The 21,472-nt window shown below is 52.2% G+C and overlaps 1 protein-coding gene across 2 annotated transcripts in view; it reads left to right on the forward strand.

Moving 5' to 3' along the window:
- The window catches only part of LMF1 (lipase maturation factor 1), a 90,087-nt gene that overhangs the window by 42,198 nt on the left and 26,417 nt on the right, over positions 1 to 21,472 (forward strand). For both annotated transcript variants that reach the window (XM_060119891.1, XM_060119890.1), the window contains one exon: positions 10,691 to 10,839. In XM_060119891.1, coding sequence (XP_059975874.1) covers positions 10,691 to 10,839 — 149 coding nt within the window. The remainder of the gene's footprint in view (positions 1 to 10,690; positions 10,840 to 21,472) is intronic.

Here is a 21,472-nt window from a genome sequence, read left to right on the forward strand (position 1 = left end):
TTCTCTAGTTGCCGCAAGCAGGGGCTACTCTTTGTTGCAGTGCATTGTCTTCTTATTGCAGTGGCTTCTCTTGTTGCAGAGCACAGACTCTAGGCGCACGGTGTCTGGAGCGCAGGCTCAGTAGTTGTGGCACACGGGCTTAGCTGCTCCATGGCATGTGGGATCTTCCCGGACCAGGGATTGAACCCATGTCCCCTGCATCAGCAGGCGGATTCTTAACCACTGCACTACCAGGGAAGTCCGGCAGAGAATTCCTTTTAATGTCATTTCCGGTTACTCTTACCACCACTCAGTAGTTGAGCTCATTTCCTGTAGATTCTCTTGGGGGTTTTTTGTTTTTTTATTTCTATATAGGCAATCATATTTTTTTCCACTTCAGACCTTAAACTTTTATTTCTTTTTCTCATTTTTGCAATGTCTAAGAACTCCACTACAGTGTTGAATAGACTTTTTAAGTCATTTATGAAAAATTTCAAGCATACAAAAAAAGTTGAATTATATAGTAAAAAAAACCATCTATGGACCACCTAGGTTCTACAGTTTATATTTTACTAGTTTTTGTTGTTGTTATTGTGGTAGCTCATATGTTCATCTTTCTATCCACCACCAACCCTTCATGTATTTTGATGCAATCCAGAGTAAATGTCAGTTGTCAGTATCCTGCCCCTAAATACTAAAGACTCAGTGGGCAGGTCGTTAACAAGAGCTCAGCGTACCTTCAGGGTTTTGCCTTGATGAAGAATTCACAATGAAATGTGCAGATCATAAGTGGACATTGTTAGTTTTGACAAATGCATATACCTGTGTAATCTAGACTCCCATCAAGATACAGAAAATTACCATCACCCCAGAAAGTTCCTTCATGCCCCCAACTAGTCACCGCTCCCATTTAAGAAAAAGACTGAATCTGTTCTAAGATTGAGTCCATGTGAGAACTTACAAGACTTTTTGTCTGTTTGCACCAGATGCTCCTCATGAGGAGGGAAGGTTTGCTTCATGCCAAGCTCCTCACCTAACTTTCCAAAGGACCTGCTCAGTTAATATCTCTCCTCAAAACCCTCATGCCCTGTCCTTTGGTTTCAGTGGCCGGTGGGGAAGGGCATGGTTAGCTATGTGAATGACAGCTGGAGGATTCTGCATATCTGGCAAGTGAAATTAAAATTCCTGAAATGAAAGCATATCTTAGTTATATAGAGAAGTTTCACCTGCTTTCTCATTTATAGGCTATAATGTTTTTTATAAGGATGGGTAGTATTTTTTCTGTTTATTGTTATTAATGTAAGGCACTTAAGTCACAATCTTACCTCTTTGATTTATGTCCTAGAGAGAACGGCCTGTTTTTACTGAGTGCCTTCTGAGCATAGTGTGTGATGATGCATGGCTTTCCGTCTCTCCTTGCTTGGACAGACAGCCTGATAGATCCTCCTGGTGGAGGTAGTGATTCCTCCCTCCACACCTATACTGCTTTATTTCCCCCTTTAAATCTTTGATGATGCTCAACATTGTCCTCATGCAAGCAGTTTGAGTCTCTTGCTGTCTGAAAAGCTTCTGGATTCTTGGCTCTAATCTCGGAACAGACAGTTCCGTCAGGTGCAAGACTCTGCACTCAGTTCACCGTCTTCTCATCTCCATTGTTGCTGACGAGAACTCGGCTGCTGTTCCTCTTGTCAGTTCTCTGAGCATAATGTCTTTCTTTTCTCTGACTGCTTTGGAGGTTTTGTCTTTGGTTTGCAGCAGTTTGACTATGATGTGCCTACATGTGGCATTATCCTGCTTATGATTCCCTGAGGTTTTTGAGTCTGTAATTTATGTCTTTTACCAAACTTAGCTAATTTTTGCCAGTATTTTTTCAAAGTTTTTTATGCCCCATTTCTCTCTCCTCTCCTAAGATTCCAATTACATGTATGTTAGAGCTTTTGATGTTGTCCAACCAGTTCCCGAAAGTCTGTTCTTTTGTTATTCAATTTTTTAAGTCTCTGCCTCAGATTTATTTATTTATTTTTTTTTTTTTGCCGTAAGCGGGCCTCTCACTGTTGTGGCCTCTCCCGTTGCGGAGCACAGGCTCCGGACGCGCAGGCCCAGCGGCCATGGCTCACGGGCCCAGCCGCTCCGCGGCATATGGGATCCTCCCAGACCGGGGCACGAACCCGCATCCCCTGCATCGGCAGGCGGACTCTCAACCACTGCGCCACCAGGGAGGCCCTCTGCCTCAGATTGAATAACTTTGATTGAGCTCTCTTCATGTTCACCACCCTTTTTTTTTTTTTTTTGCGGTACGCAGGCCTCTTACTGTTGTGGCCTCTCCCGTTGCGGAGCACAGGCTCCGGACTCACAGGCTCAGAGGCCATGGCTCACGGGCCCAACCGGAGCACAAACCTGTGTCCCCTGCATCGGCAGGCGGACTCTCAACCACTGCGCCACCAGGGAAGCCCCTTCACTACCTTTTTATTCTCTGTCATCCAATCTGCTATTAAGCTCATCTAGTAAAATTTTAATTTCAGATATTTTATTTTTCAGTTCTAGAATGTTTGTTCTTTTTTTATAGTTCTGTTTCTCTTCCAAGTTCTCTCGTCTATTTATGTCTTATGATCAATCATATTTTCATTTATGTTCTTGAGAATTCTTACTATGGATGCTTTACTTTGTCTGCTTGGAGCTTGTGTTCTGGGTGCAGAATGAGTGGAGAATGGAAATAACTGAGATGAGCAGTGTGTGGCGGGGTGAGTGTTGCAGGCTAGGCAGTGCCGGGATGGACTGAGGCCCAGGTGTAAATGTTACGTCCAGGGAAGGTGTATCTGAGCAGAGACCTGACCAAAGGGCCATAGGGATGGGCACTGGGGGCAGGGACTTGACACGCCTGGGCTGCCAGCAAGGGAGGAGACCCCTGGGCAGAGCAGAGGAACAGGTGAAGCAGTCAGGGGGGCCCTGGTCAGCTTCATTCTCTCCCTGTGGGTCTCTCTGTGGGTCACCCATGGTGTTTTCCCATGATGACTTGCATCAGCTGACTTAGCTGAAACCTGACCCTCTGCCGTACACTGATCCTTCTAGAAGAAAGGGAATCTCTTCTAATGGCATTGAGGACATGATGCCAGAAGCTGTCACTTCCCCTCCCCGAGTCCCTGAACCACCACCAGGCTCCCTTGCAAATGACCCCTGAGCAAGATTGTGGCAGCTGGCGGAGCCCACTGGGTCCTGGTTCTGTGACCGAGACGCCCTCCCTCCCCTCCTCATTCCTTGGGTGTACGTGCCACCCAGAGAGGGTCTGTGAGGCTCCCTGCCCTCATCAGCCATCCCGGCCTCTGGGCCCAGGAGCTGCCCGTCACGCTGACCTCACGGAGGGCCAGAGACAGTGAGCATCCAAGAGGCATGGACAAGTAGAGGTATGGGGAGGGCAAGAAGAAGGCTGGTGTGTCCCCTGCCATGGCCCCAGCAGAGACAGTGTCCACATGGGGCAGAGGCCTTGGGGCTGGCCCGACCTCTGCCCTGACCTCTACCCAGGGTGCCTGCCAGGTGGAGAAGTGTATGTGATTCCCTCCTTTCCAGAGGAGCTGACCCTCTCTGTTATTTCTGACGAGTGTGGACACACTGGCCTCTCCACCCTCAGGTGACAGGGCCTCCCCATGGGCAGCGAGGAGGACGCTGAGAACCGTGTCTACCAGTGTGGGGAAGCTCTTGAGAGCTGTGGGTGAGTGGGTCATCTTCCAGGATTATGTGGGTGAGGGTTACCCCACTTCCGTGGCACAGGGGTGGGGGGACAGGAGCTCACCCTGCTGTGATGCTGGGTGGGCGTGGCCGCTCCGCACAGGACCTGTGGACACACGTGCCTCCTGGGCTGACAGAGAGCAGGTCTGCCCGACCACCGCCAGCCACGTTTCAAGCTCAGCAGCCCCACATGGCTAGTGGGCCTGGGCTGCACAGGCAGGAGGCGGGTCAGAACCTCCCCTCGTCTTGAGCAACCCCGAGACAGCACTGCCCAGCGTCTCGTGAGGGGTCTCACGAGGCACTTTGAGACGAGCTTCAGCTAATTTTCTTTTCTTTTTTTAAGATTTATGTATTATTTATTTATTTTTGGTTGCGTTGGGTCTTAGTTGTAGCACGCAGGATCTTTCATTGTGGCGTGCGGGCTCTTCGTTGTGGTGCGCAGGATTCTCTCTAGTTGTGGTGTGCAGGTTTTCTCTTCTCTAGTTGTGGCATCCAGGGTTTTTTCCTCTTCTCTAGTCGTGGCGTGCAGGTTTTCTCTCTCTAGTTATGACGCACAGGGTCCAGGGTGCATGGGCTCTGTAGTTTGCAGCATGCAGGCTCTGAGGTACACAAGCTCAGCAGTTGTGGTGCGCAGGCTTAGTTGCCCCGTGGCATGTGGGATCTTAGTTCCCTGACCAGGGATCGAACCCACGTCCCCTGCATTGTAAGGTGGATTCTTTACCACTGGACCACCAGGGAAGTCCCATCAGCTAATTTTCATGCACAGGAAACAAAAGACAAAGAAATGGTAAGGCATTGTGCCCTTCAGCCAGATATATGTTAAATATTTGGAATATGTTAATCCTGAAAAATCTCTGTTGCCAAGTCTCATTTCCGTTGACGGGAAGCATTCTCATATTTATCCCAAACCAGTAAAGCCAGCTAAGGTCATTACTGTGGATTTTGTTTTCAGGCTAGCTGGTGATACCTGTGTGGATCTGAGCAGCAGGGGACACCTGGGGCTATGAAGTCTGGTTGCCAGAGCAACCGAGTATGAACCAGCACCGTGACAAAGTGCAGTGGGAGGAGGGTCGCTGTGCGGGTCACACAGGTCACTTCCCGTTCCCTGCAGCGCCCAAGGACATCCGTAAAACACAGACTGGCAATTTGCTAAGCGCTTCCTAATTGAGAGCATGCAATTTAAAATGATTTTACTTAAAGCGTGAAGCATTTAACCAGGTCTTTCAAAAACGTCTTCTTGCCAGAAGACGTGTTCCATTTACCATCTGATCTCTGGCTTAAATCCTCAAATATGTGAGAAGTGACCAGGAAGCCGGACAGACGGGATCCTGTCCCAAGAGACATGCCCAGCTCACGCCAGTTCTGGAGGATTCCTGGGCAGACGTGGCTCTGAGCAGGTCCTGGTAGGGGGCACGGGAGGCTCTAGACCAGGCCCGGCATGAGGGGGGCTGAGGTTGGGGAGGTGAACAGGAGCCTGGCTGCACCTCTGGGGCAGGGCAGCATTAGTACCTCCTGGGCCCTGAGGACAGGCCCCAGTCTGTCCCCTTAAGGCAAGGGCAGCTCTGCCAGGTGGTTCTTATGGCCGGAAGGGGTTGGTGGACCTGGGCAAGGCCCCATGCACCGTGGTGACTGCAGGAGGGGGTGTGAGGTGGATGTAAGGTGTGAGCAGGCTGGGCGGGGCTCCTGACCTCCCTGGACAGGTGCACGCAATCACCAGGCGCCCCGTCCAGGTGGGGAACAGAGAGATACGCATGTTCCCTGTGACGTGCTGGACAGCGGACGGCTGTTTCTAAACACCAGCGAGAGTTTTCCTTCAAGTTTTGTTGTAGCCTCCCTTGTGTTTTTTACCTGATCTCATTTTATATTATGTCTCAACAAAAGAGGAAAGTGTGTTAGCCAGTCATTGGGCAGGGCGTGCTGGTCTGGACTGCAGTGTTTGCAGCAGTCACCAGCAGCATGCAGCTCTCCCTAGTCCCTTCTGGGTGACGGGCGGGCAAACGGTTCAGGAACAGTGTCGGCGGAACCTCCCCCCTGATTTCCTGGCTGCCATGCAGCCCCCACTCCCCAAGGCCCGACACCACACAGCGAGGCCTGCCCTTTGCTCAATACCCCGTGGCTCTGCTCCGGTGGGCATCGGGGCTCCAGCTGGCCCACCAGAGCCCACGCAGTGCAGGAGCTCCTCCACCTGCACCCGGCTGGCACTCTGCCCTCAAAACACCAGATCCCTCCAGTGGAGTCTGCGTCACACATGCCAAGCGGCCATGATAAAAACTCTCAAGCATGGCTTTGCAGATCAGAAATGTGGAGGAGAACACAGGAGTTCAGCCCCGGGTGGCCTGGACCCCTGGGCCGCCTCTGATGCTCTGCTGAGAAGAGGGGCTTTTTCTCCACCTGCCGCTCAGGCCATTCCAGGGTCGCCCGCTTCTGTGAAACTCGTACTTTGCAGGCGTTGAGCACGGAAGTCACCAGAGTCAAAGACACAGGGAGGAGCGGGGTCTGCAGACTGCTCCTGGACCACGCCAGCTGGACGTGTCCTGTGACCCAGGCCCCGTGTTCTGGACACAGGCCCGGGCAGCCCTCTAGCTTATTAGCCCCAGAGTCTGAGCACTGCTCCTGCTGCCTGAGGTCGGCGAGGGGGCCCAGGGCACGTGGCAAGCAGCAGCCAGTGTCACAGCAAATGGAGTCAGGGCTGCCTGCCTTTTCCTGCCACCTTTCCGACCATGGTCTCTGCCTGGGCCACCCCGCACCCAGGAGCCACTGTGCCTATCGCGAGGCCCCTGGTAGGGCTGTGAGCGAGACCCAGAACTATCCCCGCCAATGCCAAAGTGACATCCTCCCACCGGATGGGGCCAAGGACAGTGGACCAGGCACTCCCCCAGCTGGCCCGTCACCCTATGTCTCGAGCTTTGGCCTCTGAACCCCACCTGCCCATCACAGCGGGCTCTGACTGCACTTGTAGGAGGCGTGGGGCTCTGTGGCAGAGCGAACATCGGCACCTGGGGGGACAGGGTGGCCCCAGAACTGTCCCCAAGGTGTAAAAACAGCCCTTCTTTGCCGTCAGTAGCTGCAGAACGGGCTGCTGTGCCCGTGAAGACTGGGAGTGACTTACAGCTCCGAGTGCTCCCAGGGTGGGCGGCTCAGGCAGGAGTGACAGCCCGTCAGGAGGGAAGCGCTTTCCCCCTTCTCCCGCTTTTAACCACGAAGCTAATGGGTTTCCTACTCATAACGTGGATGGTGCTGTCATCTTTGAAGGATCCATGCCTGCGACATTTAATTACTCTAAGTAACTGTAATAGTTTCGAGGAGGTTGTGAGGCCTCAGTTGCTTTCAGAGCCATCGGGTGGCCTCTGCCACTGAAACCTTGCTTTAGGTCACATTTCCTTTCTGGTTGGTGGCTTAGCCTGTGCCATCCTGACCTTGACTCTGGGTGACCACAGTGCCTGGTGAGCCCCCTCTGAGCCCCCTTGACGGTCAGCAAGAATCCCCCATGAGGAGCCGCCCGGCCCCATCCTTGTACATCCTGGAGTGCCATGCCCACTCTGCGGTGGCCCTGTGTTCTGCATCACCAGGCCCATGCCAGGCCTCCCAGTGGTGGATTATCCAGTCTTCAATAGAAGAGCGTCTTCGCTCTTCACAGGCCCACAAGGACAGAGCCAGAAGTCAGCACCACATCCACATCGGAGCTGTTTGGGGAGCAGGTGCCCCATGTGGCGAAGGAGTGAGGGACCCACGGGTCACAGGTTGGGCCGGGAGACTGAGGGGCCAGATTCAGCATGTTGTAGGCCTTCCTCAGACTCGTGTGCAGCTCTGGCAGACACGGGCTGGGTGATTCGGAAGCACAAGTCGGGAGGAGGGGAGCATGGAGAGCATCCACTTCCTCTGACCACTTGAGTCTGCTCGGCTGCAGCCAGTCCAGCCCAGAGGCACCCAGACTGCCCAGAGCCTGCAAGGCAAGGGGCTGTGTCTGCTCTCAGACCTGGAGACCACCAACTATGGCCGGCCCTGAGCTCTGGTCAGGACAGGGCTAGACGAGCCTGCACGTCCCTGTCGGAGCCGTCCCCAGAGACAGTGGGCAAGCAGCTCCTTGGGAAGGCCACCCCCGCCGCACCTCACCCAGCATGGAGGGTGGGCGCCAACCCTCAGTCTCACGAGGACGCCTCCCAAACGTGGCTGGACGCTGGGCTGCATTCCTGGAAACCAGCCAGTAGCCACCGAGGTGAAAGTTCTAGCAGCAGGTGGTGCAGCCCACGGAGACTCCCCTGGTCACTTGCTCACTGTCACCCCAAAGCCACCGGTGGGAGGTCCCATGCCGTGGGCGAAACCTTCCAGGCCCGTGTGAAGGGGCTGTCGCCTTGCCCTCCTGAGGGGTCTGCGTATAGGCTGGGGTGCACATCTGGGAGGAGGGCTTGTCTTTCTGGGACCACGGAGAACAGTGGTGTTCCTTGTGCCAGCAGCATAGCTGCTGACCACCGGCGGGACCCCAGCAAAGGAAGCGGAGCAGGTGGGTGCAGGCCACCCTCTCCTCCTAGCAGTGCCGGTGAGCGTTAATGGCTGGACTGGTGGCCAGCAAGCAGGCAGCCTCAGCTTCGGCCCAGAAAATGGCTATGCCGAGATGGGGGGCGGGGGTGGCCCCACGCACCCAGCAGGATGAGGGAGGTTCTGAGTTCAGGAGGAGGCAGGAGGGCCAGGTGACACGTACGTCCCTAGGGTGATAGCGGGTCCCCGTCACCTGCTTCCTGGCACTTAGGAGGGTCTCTGGGCTCTGCCATTTGCATTTCGCTTTGATTGGTGTCACTCAAACTGCACATTAAAATTCCGTTCGTCGCGTCTGTGCAGAGCGAGGTGACAGAGAAGGCAGACCCGGGCTCGGGGGACCGCTCTGCCCGCCCACGTGAGGTCTGCAAGCTGCTGAGGGGCTTCCAGGGAGCACGAGCAAGGCCGGGTCCCCACTCCTGGGCGGGTACGTGGGCTCTTCCAGCCTTGCTTCCTCTGGGGCCTGCCCAGCTCAGCCTGGAGCACCGTGTCCACCGTGTCCGCTTGCCCTGCTCGCGGGGCCACATTGAGGAGGGGTGGGAACAAGTGGCCTTTGAGGTCCCTTCTCAGATCTGAAGCGTCTGCACATAAGTCCTCCCAGAGCCGTGTCATCACTCCCATGTTCTGCCGTCATAAAACCACACGTTTTAAAATGCCCCCATGTGGAAGGAGTCCAAGCTTAATGAAAACGACTTCTCAGGATAAAACCAGAGAAGGTGTCACATAAGGAACAGAGTCCGCTTCTTCCTGTTGAGACAAGAAGGGGGTTTGAAGCACATTGTGAAGCAAAGATCGTCCATGTCCACGAGCAGAAGGACGAGACCTGGACCCAAAATGAGCGACGCTCAGTGTCTGGAACCTCGTAGAGCAGATGAGCATGAGGGCTTCCTGCTTTCTTCCCTTGAGGCATCTGGGGGAAGCCGGGTGTGTGCCCTGGAGGCCAGCTCAGCCCACGTGGGCGTCCCACACACTGGGTCCCCAGAGGAGGGTGGCACCGATGTCCCCATCTTGGCCTTGGCCAGAGCGCCCTGTGCTCTGCCTTCCTCTCCCGTCGGTGACAGCTGTGCCGACAGGCCCACTGTCTCCATTGGTTGTGGCCTGGCCACAGCCTGGTGGCGCTCTGGGCTCCAGTCGCCCGCCTCACTCGGCTCCCTCCCCCGGGCACCCCTCCCCAGCACTGTCCAGGCTTCTTTCTGCTTCTGGAATCATCTCCAGACGGTGCAGGGCACACGCTGGTGCCCCAGATCCCCCAGCACAGGTGGCTCAGCCGATGCAGTGAGCCCAGAGACCCCAGGCAATGACGGCCCACCCGTCGGTGCCGCCCTGGTGTTGGCACTGCTGCCTTTGGGCAAACTCACCTGTTTGTCTCCCAGAGAAGAACCGATGTGGAACTGAGCTTCAGAAATCCAGAGCATATGAGAGTCAATGGGATTTCTCCCTCCACATTTTACTATGAAAAATTTCAAGCCACAGAAAGTTTCAAACAGTTGTACAGTGAAAACCTGCAAACCCACCACCTACATTCTGCCGTGGCTGGTCCTTGGCTCTATTGGCATCATCACACATCTGTTCACGCCTTATCTTAACGTTCAGTGTGTCTCAGAGTGGGGTTCAACATTCATTTAGGTTTGTCTGTTTTTTTGAGAAAGAAGTTTACAAACATTGAAATGCACAGACCTTAAGGTGCTTTTGGTAATTCTTGGCCAGTGCACCACCATGACCAGCACTCCCACCCCCAGGGCGCAGACCCCCCAGGCAGCCAGGTTCTAATTTCTCTCACCTGCATGGGGGCAGCTTGTTCTGGAACCTACATCGTGGAACTGTAGAGTGTTTGCCCTTGTCTGAAGTGTCTCTGACGCAGCAGAATGTCTTTGAGGTTCGTCATTATGGGGTGAAAGGGAAGTCGTGCGGCCCACAAAGTGCAGTGCAGCCTCCTTTTGATGCAGCCCGAGACCAGCTCCACGTTCCGGGTGTCCCGGGGACACAGTGTGAGGGGCCGTCTCCACAGTAGGAGCGAGAACTCAGGTGTGCTGCTCACACCTGCATTTCTCACATGGGCTCCCCAGCAGGAAGAATGACTGATGCCACCCATCCAGCGGTGCTGGGCTGAGCCACGCAGGGCCTGTACTTGCTACTCCCCCGGCTCCCTCCCTCACCTGGGCAGGTGGGACCACAGTCTGCTCTGCGCTCAGCAACTCACGTCTGGGTCGTCCAGCCTGCTCGGTGCCCGTATCCACCCTGGTGACTCCTCAGGGGCTGCACCGTGTCTGTGGGCACCCTGCAAAGGGTAGGAGCCACGGCCTGAGCTGCTAGGCTCAGCCGGGAGCTGTGTCTCGGTTGCTCTTTGTTCTGTTTGAAGGACCGTCTGGGTTAAGCCAGGTTTGGTGCAGTTGCTTCCTCGGAAAGTGTCCACTGCTGCTCACTCGTCCTTTGTGTTCTGCCGCCCTCATTTCAGGATGGGAGTCCCAGCTTCTGGAGACGGGCTTCCTGGGGATTTTCCTGTGCCCTCTCTGGACTCTGTCTCCATTGCCCAGGGGGACCCCCACGTCCCGGATCGTCCTGTGGGGCTATCGGTGGCTGATTTTCAGAATCATGCTCGGAGCGGTAAGTAGAACTTTTATTTGTTATACTTGGAGGGAAACGTACTAAAAACGAGTGGCTGCCTTCCCGCCTTCCCACCAGCCAGGCCAGCCGTGTCCCTTCCACCACTTTCTATGATGTCCGAGGCCTGTTTCTGAGCACTCGGTGCTCCACTGGCCCCTCTGGCATGGTCATTTTCTGTGGGAAACAACCAGGACTTGAGTCGTTCCACGGGGACACTCGGGGGAGGGCCCCCTGGTCACCCCTTCCCCCCAGCCCTCCTGGTGTGTATGGAGCATCTGAAATGTCGGGAAACGTGTTAGCGGGTCACACGATGTCGTCTGTGACCCCGGCCTCGCGCCCTCCTGTCTCTCTGCCGGTGGAGCCCCTTCTCCCGACGCCTCCCCGTGTGGTTGTGGTGGTGCTCAGCTGTCCCGCTTCCCTGCCGCATCCTCTCCCCCTCACGCCCTCCTGCTGCGCCCTGGGACCAGGCTCCTCGACTCCCATCTGCCATGCAGCTGTGGAAAGTGCACGTCTCAGTTTTAATTACACCTTCGAGTTTTCAGAAACTTAAAATCAGGAGTGAGGTGGTTCACCAGGCAGAGGTCTGGGCGACTTCGTGTACTTTCCCTTCTGCCTCTGCCCTGCTTGTTACGCTAAAATGTAAAATACCCATTTCTTTCACATCGTCCAGACAGTCTAGTGTCTGTTGGCTCTTAAGTCGTTCCTCGTGGGGGAAAATACAAGCCTGCAGGGGGGTGGGGGCCGGCGCTGGTCCTCCTGCAAAGTCGCTGTCCTCCACTGCGCCATGCTGCCCCTTCCTTGTCAAATGTTCGGTTTACTCATGGGCTTCTTACGTGAGGGGGGCCACGTCCCCTGGGCAGCACAGCGCCATCTTGCCCTCTGCGGCTCTCTGTATTTGAAGCCCCCATCGCCCCACGTCCTGGCTGGTGCCACAGTCTGCTGGGAAGACTGAACTAGCAAGTGACGGCATCTGCTGTCGAGGGGGACAGGCTGGTCCTCAAGCAGGACGGGTGTCCCCTCGGACCGTGGGTTCCCACTCCCACAGGCTCCCCTCCTGGACTCCAAGGGTGTTGGCCGTCACGCCGTGGTGGTTCAGGTAGCTGCCACGTCTGCGCCGTCTGGCCAGGCTCCGGGGGCACTGCAGGCAGCTGGGTGCAGAGGGATGAGCTCTGTGGCAAGGGGGTGGGCGTGGGGGGTGGGAGACAGGCCCGGGTGGTTGGCCAGGTTCCCGACCCAGCGGGGTGTGAGCAGCTACAGACACTTGGAAACACCGTGTTGGGTGATTGTGTGGGTCCAGATTCCACGGCAAAGTGTGATGCTTTCCCTAAACCCATTTTTCCATTTAATTAGAAAGATGAGCATGGTTTTCATATGTCCCTTTGATGAAACACGAAACCGTGAGCTCTCTCGCCACCGCACAGGTGTTCTTAGCTTCAAGGCTGCTGTTCCTTGTCCGTCTAGGACTCAATTGTAGAGTCTCTCTCAGCTGGCTTTAAAAAGCATAAAAACAAATGCATTGTTTCTAAGGACTTTATCAGGACCCTCCTGGGACGGTAGCTTCGGCTGCAGAGCCCTGGGTGGCGGAGCTGTCAGGTTGCTCTGAGCACAGTTCGCAGTTGCACAAACTCCCACGATGCCTCACAGGGGCGGCGAGTCATTAGCATGTTGTAAAGCACCTTTTATGGCATTTTGATTGACTGTTAGCACCAGCTGGATAAAAAATTATCAGGTGCACTAAAAGGTGTAATTACTTGATTCCGTCTGTACGTTGGATATTATTAACCTCCCTTCGTAGGAAAGCAGAACGACAGAGTTGACTTGGTAAAAAGGAGTGACGGCAGCGAGTTGTCCAGCCCATAGGAGCTGAGCAGGTGCTGCCGGGATGAGCCCGGCCCCGATTGTCTGCTGCTCGATCAGAACTGGCGACTGTCCCGGACGCTCAGACCCGCTGTGGTTCTGTAGTCTGGCCATGCTTCACATGCCCCAGAGGACAGATTGGTCCTTTCAGAGCTCAGCCTCAGAGGGGACCCCAGGTCGTGTGGGTGGGGGTGCCCGAGCAGAAGGAAGGAAACCTCTCTGCCTGCTGATGGCCTGGTCCCCCCAGGTGCCCGGGGTGCAGTCGGTGCGGCCACTCCATCCTCAGGTGTCTGGAGAGGTGGCACCAGGCTACCCTTCTCTGGAAGCAGCTGGAAACTGGACACACGGTGACACAACTGTTTTCACACCCGACGACAGCCGGGTGGGCCGGGGTCCAGAGGGAAATTCTCGAGCCGAGCCCTTGACTGCCTGGCTCTTCGGGGAGGCCGGGGTCCTTGCCGCGGGGAGGCAGTGATGGCCGGAGGGCTTCCTGCTGGAGGCAGCGGCCAGGGCACAGAGGGGAGGAATCTGTGCAGAGGATGCAGCTCCAAAGACAAAGCATCACTTCTGTCCAAAATGCATCCTCTGATCTAACCATGAGGAAGCATCAGACATGCCCCAACTGCGGGACGTTCTGCACAGCTTCTGACCAGCATCTCAAGTATCCAAGTCATACCTTAGTTAAAGCCTAAGGAGCCGTCAGCCAGGACGTTAGTGGGAAGCTGGTGAAACCCAAGTAGGGTTGAAGTAGTAGTGACACGTGTACAGGGTCTCCTTGTCATTTTTACAGCTTTTCTGAAGTGTAAGATTTTCTTCAAAATAAAAGGTTAAAGAGAAATAGTATGGGCAACTTTATGCACGTGAAGTGGGCAGTTAGAGGACATAGAGGTAGGTAGGTTTCTGACACTGACACGAGGGTCAGCGCAGCTGAATCATTTTATAAACTGAGTCATTAAACATACAAAAGGTACCTCCCACAGAAAACTCCAGGCCCAGACGACTCCACTGATGAGATTTATCAAATATTTAAGGAAGAAGTGGTAACAAATCTATACACACTCATTCAGAAAACGGGAGAGGGGAACCCTTCCCAGCTCACTCTCCTGAGGCCAGTGAAGACAAGGACATTTCAAAAAGGGAAGTTACAGAATGCTATTCTTCAAGACCACAAACAAAAATTATCAAGGAATTATTAGCAAATGAATCCAGAGTACATAAAGGTGTCAAGTCCACGTGGGATTTTCCCCAGAATGCAAGGCTGGTAGGACATGAATAAATAGATGTAATTCACCAAGTTACCAGATATAAGGAAGAAAGAGATCAAATGATATGTTCATCTCATTCTAGGTAGAAAAAGCATTAGACAGTGTTAAACACTTATTCACAATTAACAAGCATTAGACAATGTTAAACACTTATTCACAATTAACAAAAAAAATTCTCAGCAAACTAGAAATAGAAGGAAACTTCTTCAACCTGATAAAAGGTAACTATACAAACTACCTACAGCTAACATCATACTAAATGGTGAAAGACTGAACATTTTGCCTCTAAGACTGGGAACAGGGCAGTGGTGGCCAACCTCCTCATGGCTAGTCAACAGTGTGTTGAAGATCTTAGCTTGTGCATTAAAGCAAGAAAAAGTGGTGAAGGCCCTGAAGATTGGAACAGAGGAAGTAAAATTATCTCTGTTCTTCACGTATGTGGAAGATCACAAGGGCTGTAGAACTAGGGATTGAAGTCGACCAGGGTGCAGGACTCAGGGCCAGTATTTCCATGAGCTGGCAAAAACTGTCAAAAATATGAAAGTTTAAAATATACCCGTAACATCCACAACCATAAAGTACTGAGGAAGTTTTCACGGAAGTGCAACACTTGTGCTCTGAAAACCACCAAACGTCACTGAGAGGAGACTTGGGCAAGTAGATCTTCCATGTTTGTGGTCAGAAGGCTCGGTACCAGCCAAGGGTCAGTTGTCCCCAAACTGGTCGATAGATTTTGTGCAGCCCCAAACATAATCCTAGAAGAGTTTTCTTTTTAGAAATTAACAAACCAAGTCTTAGATGTGCGTGCAAATGCCCAGGACCTAGTCTTGAATGAGAGTAAAGTTGTCGGCGTCACACTGCTTGTGGGTTCAGGCCTTCCCAGAGGACGTGGCCCTCGAGGCACCAGGGGAGGTGAGAGGCCGAGAGCCGTATCAACGGGGTGGGTCAGTCTGGAAATAGTCCCACACTGAAGTCACGGTCAAGTGACCTCTGGACAAGACAGCAAGTCAATTCAGCTGAGAAAGAAAAGTGTCTCCCCCGCCGGTGCTGGGTATCCACACGGGCACACGGACCCCACCCCCCACCACACCACACACGACAGTCAGTTCGAGGTGGACGCAAACGTAAAATCAAGACACTCCTCAGAGATAACTTAGAACGTTCACAGTCTTGGAGAAGCAAAGATTGTTTACAGCACAGAAACCATTAACCATAAGAGAAGAAAATAGGTAAACTGTACATCAAAATGATGAAAATCTTGGGTTCTTCAAAAGACACCATGGAAAAACGGCAAGCCACAGGTTGCGGGGAGCACTCACAATACACACCTGGCAGAACCTCCGTGTGGAGTACGTGAAGAACTCATGCATGTCACTAACGGACAGTTCACTCTGAAAAAGGGAGAGGTCTCGGCAGGCATGCGCGTGGCCATCCCAGCACTTGCATGAAACACGTGGATGGATGCTGAGGTCCCACCCGCCCAAGAGGACAGAACTTAGCAGCTGACCAAACCAAATACTGGCTCACTCAAGTTGCTGTAACAAAATACCACAGCCCAGGTGGCTTAAACCACATTTATTTTCTCACAGTTCTGGAGGCTGGAAGTCCGGGGTCGGTGTTGCAGCCAATTCTGTTCCCGGCAAGGACTCTCCCTGGCTTGCAGATACCACCCTCACACTGTGTCCTCACTTGTTGGGTCAGCTCCCCCGCCACATGACCTCCTTGACCCTGCGTGACTCCCTTGGTCCAGACGCAGCCGCACTGGGGGTCAGGGCCTCGACATACGAATATTGAGGGGCGCGAGCAAGAGGGACTCCCTGCGCGCTCTCCTGTGGCTGTGTAAAACAGTGCAGCCACTTGGAGAGGCAGTTGGGCATTTACTTACTGAGTTGACCCCACGCCCACCCTGTCCCCCAGAGTTTCCACTCAATACGCAACCCAGGAGAAGTGGAAACGTGGTCACAGAGGCCTTTTACACAAACACTCGTGGCAGCATTATCCACACGCACCAAGAACTGGAAACCAACCACAGTCCACCAGAGGAGGATGGGGGCAGCCTGGCCCAAATCCCCCAAAGGCAAACCACCCAGCTGGACAGGGACCCAGTGCCGAGCCCATAGGCATCATGCGGCTGAGAGCAGTAGCCAGGAAGGGGTCCCACGTGAGTCCTTGAGAAGGTTCTGGAATTGGCGGAGCCAGCAGGCGGCCACAGACCCAGAGGCTCTGTCACATCTGGGATGTGGGGTGGGGATTGATGGGCATGCAGGAACTCTTGGGGCGATGGGGTGAGGGTCCACGGGCATGCACATCCACACAAGCCCCTCAGCTGCAGCTTCAGGTTAGGACATAAGTCATTTCCTGCAACCTAACAAGAGGTCACGGTAACGGGAGCCTCGGGAGGTGGTCTGTCAGCCCCACAAAGAGCAGAGTTGTGCACACCCCACTGAGCCAGGTTTTCCTGGGCTGAGCACCAGTTGACACAACATGCCTTCAAGCCCTGGAAAGACCATCAGCCCCCCAGGCACTGCAGCTCAAGACAGGCTCCCAGACGCTGCTTCCTACCTGTTGCCCGAGCCAACTGCGGGCCTGGCCTGTGCGGCGTGAGTTCTCGTTATTCGTTCCCACTGATACAGAGGTGACTTGACGGCCCCAAACTGTCGCCACACGGGCCGGGGGGGCAGGGTGGCCACCCCACATTGGTGTGATTGGAACTGGAATTCAGGCCGTCCCATGCTGGGGCTTCACAGCTGTGCGGCTGTTCTGCGCATTGGCATCCTGGGGCCAGACCGAAGCAGCAAGGAGCTGCCAGTTCCTCACAGGACAGGGCAGACCAGGCCCAGATGCACTCCTTCCCTTTCCGTCCTCAGAGCAAAGAGTGGAGACTCTCTCACCTGCAGGAAATGGTAGATGGTGTAGGTGTCCAAGTCACTGTGGTTAAGCCCTTTAATTATGCTTTAAAGATAAAAGTTTTCACTTTTGGACTTCCCTGGTGGCACACTGGTTAAGAATCCACCTGCCAATGCAGGGGACACAGGTTCGAGCCCTGGTCTGGGAAGATCCCACATGCCGCAGAGCAACTAAGCCCGTGCACCACAGCTAGTGATCCTGTGCTCTAGAGCCCCAGAGCCACAACTGCTGAAGCCCGTGCGCCTAGAACCCGTGCTCCACAACGAGAAGCCACCGCAGTGAGAAGCCCTCGCGCTGCAATGAAGAGTAGCCCCCGCTCACCGCAACTAGAGAAAGCCCGCGCATAGCAACGAAGACCCAACAAGCCAAAAAATAAATAAGTGAACAAACAAAAAACTATTTTCAAAAAAAAGTTTTCACTTTTATCTCAATCTGTTTTTGTAGCTGAGTTCATACTGGCCGAAGTTTTCAGCCAGAGCATGTTAAACACCTGTCGTGGAAGCCAGAGCCCTTGGCTCCTGGTCCCTGTGCTGCTTCCATGGGGAATGGACGGGGATGTTCCACACGGGCATCCTCAATGGTTCCAGCCCATGCTGGGCCCGAGAACTGTGCTCACTCGATGGCTGACATTCTGGGAACTGAGCCAGTATCCATGCTACTGGGAGTTCTCATACCTGGACAACGCCAAGGGGATACCAGCTAGGTCAGTCTGACCCCCGGGAAGTCGAAGAACGAAACCTGTCTCTTTTCTGCACCTCCCTCCCCCCAGCCTGGCCCCCAGGGTTGTGTGCACGTAGCTGTCGGGTGGCAGCGGCTGGCATCTCCCTCTTACCATAGGAGCCTTGCTTGGTATGAGGGCTGCCTCACAGGGGTGTCCTGGGCCCACGGGGAGAGTGGCAGTGAGAAGAGGCGGTGCCCGGACGTTCACAGTCATCAAACAAGGGAAATAGGAACCTGTCCTGCTGCTAGATGTCTGGCAGTGGGGGGAACCCCTCCTGCTGCTGGATGTCTAGAGTGGGGGAACCTGTCCGGCTGCTGGATGTCTAGGTGGGTGGGGAAGGCTGTCCTGCTACTGGATATCTGGTTGGGGGGGACCCGTCCTGCTGCTGGGTGTCTGGGGGGTGGGGGAACCCGTCCTGCTGCTGGATGTCTGGGGATGGTGGGGGTAACTGTCTCCTGGACGGCTGCTTCCACTTGCATTAGCTAGGTTGTTAGCGTGGCTTTTATTTTCCTGTATATTCTCTCTACAGTTCTTCCAATGTCTTTTACTACCTTTCTCCTGATACTAAATTGTTTTTATTTTATTGCTTCACATTTTGAGTTAAGAACTTAATTCCCCAAGATGACATGATACTATACATAGAGAATCCTAAAGACACTACCAGAAAACTACTACAGCTAATCATGGAATATGGTAAAGTAGCAGGATACAAAATTAATGCACAGAAATCTCTTGCATTCCTATACACTAATGATGAAAAACCTGAAAGAGAAATTAAGGAAACACTCCCATTTACCACTGCAACAAAAAGAATAAAATACCTAGGAATAAACCTTCCTAAGGAGACAAAAGACCTGTATGCAGAAAACTGTAAGACACTGATGAAAGAAATTAAAGATGATACAAACAGATGGAGAGATATACCATGTTCTTGAATTGGAAGAATCAACATTGTGAAAATGACTGTACTACCCAAAGCAATCTACAGATTCAGTGCAATCCCTATCAAACTACCAATGGCATTTTTCACAGAACTAGAACAAAAAATTTCACAATATGTATGGAAACACAAAAGACCCCGAATAGCCAAAGCAATCTTGAGAAAGAAAAACGGAGCTGGAGGAATCAAGCTCCCTGACTTCAGACTATACTACAAAGCTACAGTAATCAAGACAGTATGGTACTGGCACAAAAACAAATCTAGATCAATGGAACAGGATAGAAAGCCCAAAGGTAAACCCACACACATATGGTCACCTTGTTTTTGATAAAGGAGGCAAGAATATACAATGAAGAAAAGACAGCCTCTTCAATAAGTGGTGCTGGGAAAACGGGACAGCTACATGTAAAAGAATGAAATTAGAACACTCCCTAACACCATACACAAAAATAAACTCAAAATGGATTAAAGACCTAAATGTAAGGCCAGACACTATAAAACTCTTAGAGGAAAACATAGGCGGAACCCTCTATGACATAAATCATAGCAAGATCCTTTTGACCCCCCTCCTAGAGAAATGGAAATAAAAACAAAAGTAAACAAATGGGACCTAATGAAACTTAAAACCTTTTGCACAGTAAAGGAAACCATAATCAAAACGAAAAGACAACCCTCAGAATGGGAGAAAATATTTGCAAATGCAGCAACTGACAAAGGATTAATCTCCAAAATTTACAAGCAGCTCATGCAGCTCAATATAAAAAAAAAAAAACCCAATCCAAAAATGGGCAGAGACCTAAATAGACATTTCTCCAAAGAAGATATACAGATTGCCACAAACACATGAAAGGATGCTCAACATCACTAATCATTAGAGAAATGCAAATCCAAACTACAATGAGGTATCACCTCACGCCAGTCAGAATGGCCATCATCAAAAAATCTAGAAACAATAAAAGCTGGAGAGGGTGTGGAGAAAAGGGAACCCTCTTGCACTGTTGGTGGAAATGTAAATTGATACAGCCACTACGGAGAACAGTATGGACATTCCTTAAAAAACTAAAAATAGAACTACCATACGACCCAGCAATCCCACTACTGGGCATATACCCTGATAAAACCATATTCAAAAAGAGTCATGGGGCTTCCCTGGTGGCACAGTGGTTGAGAGTCTGCCTGCCAATACAGGGGACATGGTTTTGTGCCCCGGTCCAGGAAGATCCCACATGCCACGGAGCGGCTGGGCCCGTGAGCCATGGCCGCTGAGCCTGCGCATCTGGAGCCTGTGCTCCACAACGGGAGAGGCCACAACAGTGAGGGGCCCGTGTACCGCAAAAAAAAAAAAGAGTCATGTACCACAATGTTCATTGCAGCTCTATTTACAATAGCCAGGACATGGAAGCAACCTAAGTGTCCATCCACAGATGAATGGACAAAGAAGATGTGGCACATATATACAATGGAATATTACTCAGCCATAAAAAGGAACGAAATTGATTTATTTGTAGTGAGGTGGATGGACCTAGAGTCTGTCATACAGCGTGAAGTAAGTCAGAAAGAGAAAAACAAATACCATATGCTAACACATATATATGGAATCTAAAGGAAAAAAATGGTTCTGAAGAACCTAGGGGCAGGACAGGAATAAAGATGCAGACGTAGAGAATGGACTTGAGGACACGGGGAGAGGGAAGGGTAAGCTGGGATGAAGTGAGAGAGTGGCATGGACATATATACACTACCAAATGTAAAATAGATAGCTAGTAGGAAGCAGCCGCATAGCAGAGGGAGATCAGCTCGGTGCTTTGTGACCACCTAGAGGGGTGGGATGGAGACGCAAGAGGGAGGAGATATGGGGATATGTGTATATGTATAGCTGATTCACTTTGTTATAAAGCAGAAACTAACACCATAGTAAAGCAGTTATACTCCAATAAAGATGTTTAAAAAAAAAACTTAATACTCTAAATTTTCATTGAGCAGAATTGCAGCTAAAATCAGTTTTCATTGAGATTTGCATCTTTGCTATGGCTGGGGCAGGTCATTTTCTTTTTTTTTTTTTTTTTCCGGCTTCTCCGCACAGCTTGTGGGATTTTAGCTCCCCAACCAGGGACTGAACTCAGGCCCTCAGCAGTGAAAGCGCCAAGTCCTAACCACTGGACCACCAGGGAATTCCCTGGAGCAGGTCGTTTTTATGTGAAATGGAGGTGATGCAACATAAAAGGAGGCTCTGGAGAATCTGGGCACGAAGATGAGCCTCTGGGCCCTCGGAGGCGGCACGAGGATGTGCTTTCCTGTCCGTACCTGGGCAACCGCCATGTAACCTGCAGGCTGCAGGCAGCGGCCTCTAGTCCCTTCTCGCTAATCAGAAGGGGCTCGGTTGCTAACCACCTGTGCTGCCCACAGCTCTGTGCTCACACTTGCTGCACACCCCATGGGGCCCTGATGCTCCTTGTGTGCAGACTGTCCCTGTCTTGTTAACACAAAAAAAAGCCATATCTAAGATGGAGAAAATAGAGGCCCACAGGACCTACCATTTCGGGGTCAGAACTCAGCAGGGCCAGGAGCCACAGCCATGCTGTGATTAAAGGACACCGTGAGAAAACACTGTCTTTACTTAACTGGCAGTTTTGTCTGAGATCCTGCCGTAAAGTCACCTGGAATATTATGAAAGCTTTGGGCCAATAAATTTGACAACATAGGTGAAATGGACAAATTCCTTGACAAGTGCAGCTTACCAAAACTGAGACAGAAGGAAACAGGAACTCGAAAGTGCTCCATATCTGGTAAATAAATTGAATCTGTAATCAAAAACCATTCCAGAAAGAAAGTGTAGGCACAGTGAAATCAAACATTTGAAATAAAACATTTGAAACACCAGTGAAATCAAACATTTAAAGAGGAAATAATAGCAATCCTACACAAACACTTGGAAAATAGCAG

This window comes from Mesoplodon densirostris, chromosome 16 (assembly GCF_025265405.1).
Source record: "Mesoplodon densirostris isolate mMesDen1 chromosome 16, mMesDen1 primary haplotype, whole genome shotgun sequence".
NCBI classification, from domain to species: Eukaryota; Metazoa; Chordata; class Mammalia; order Artiodactyla; family Ziphiidae; genus Mesoplodon; species Mesoplodon densirostris.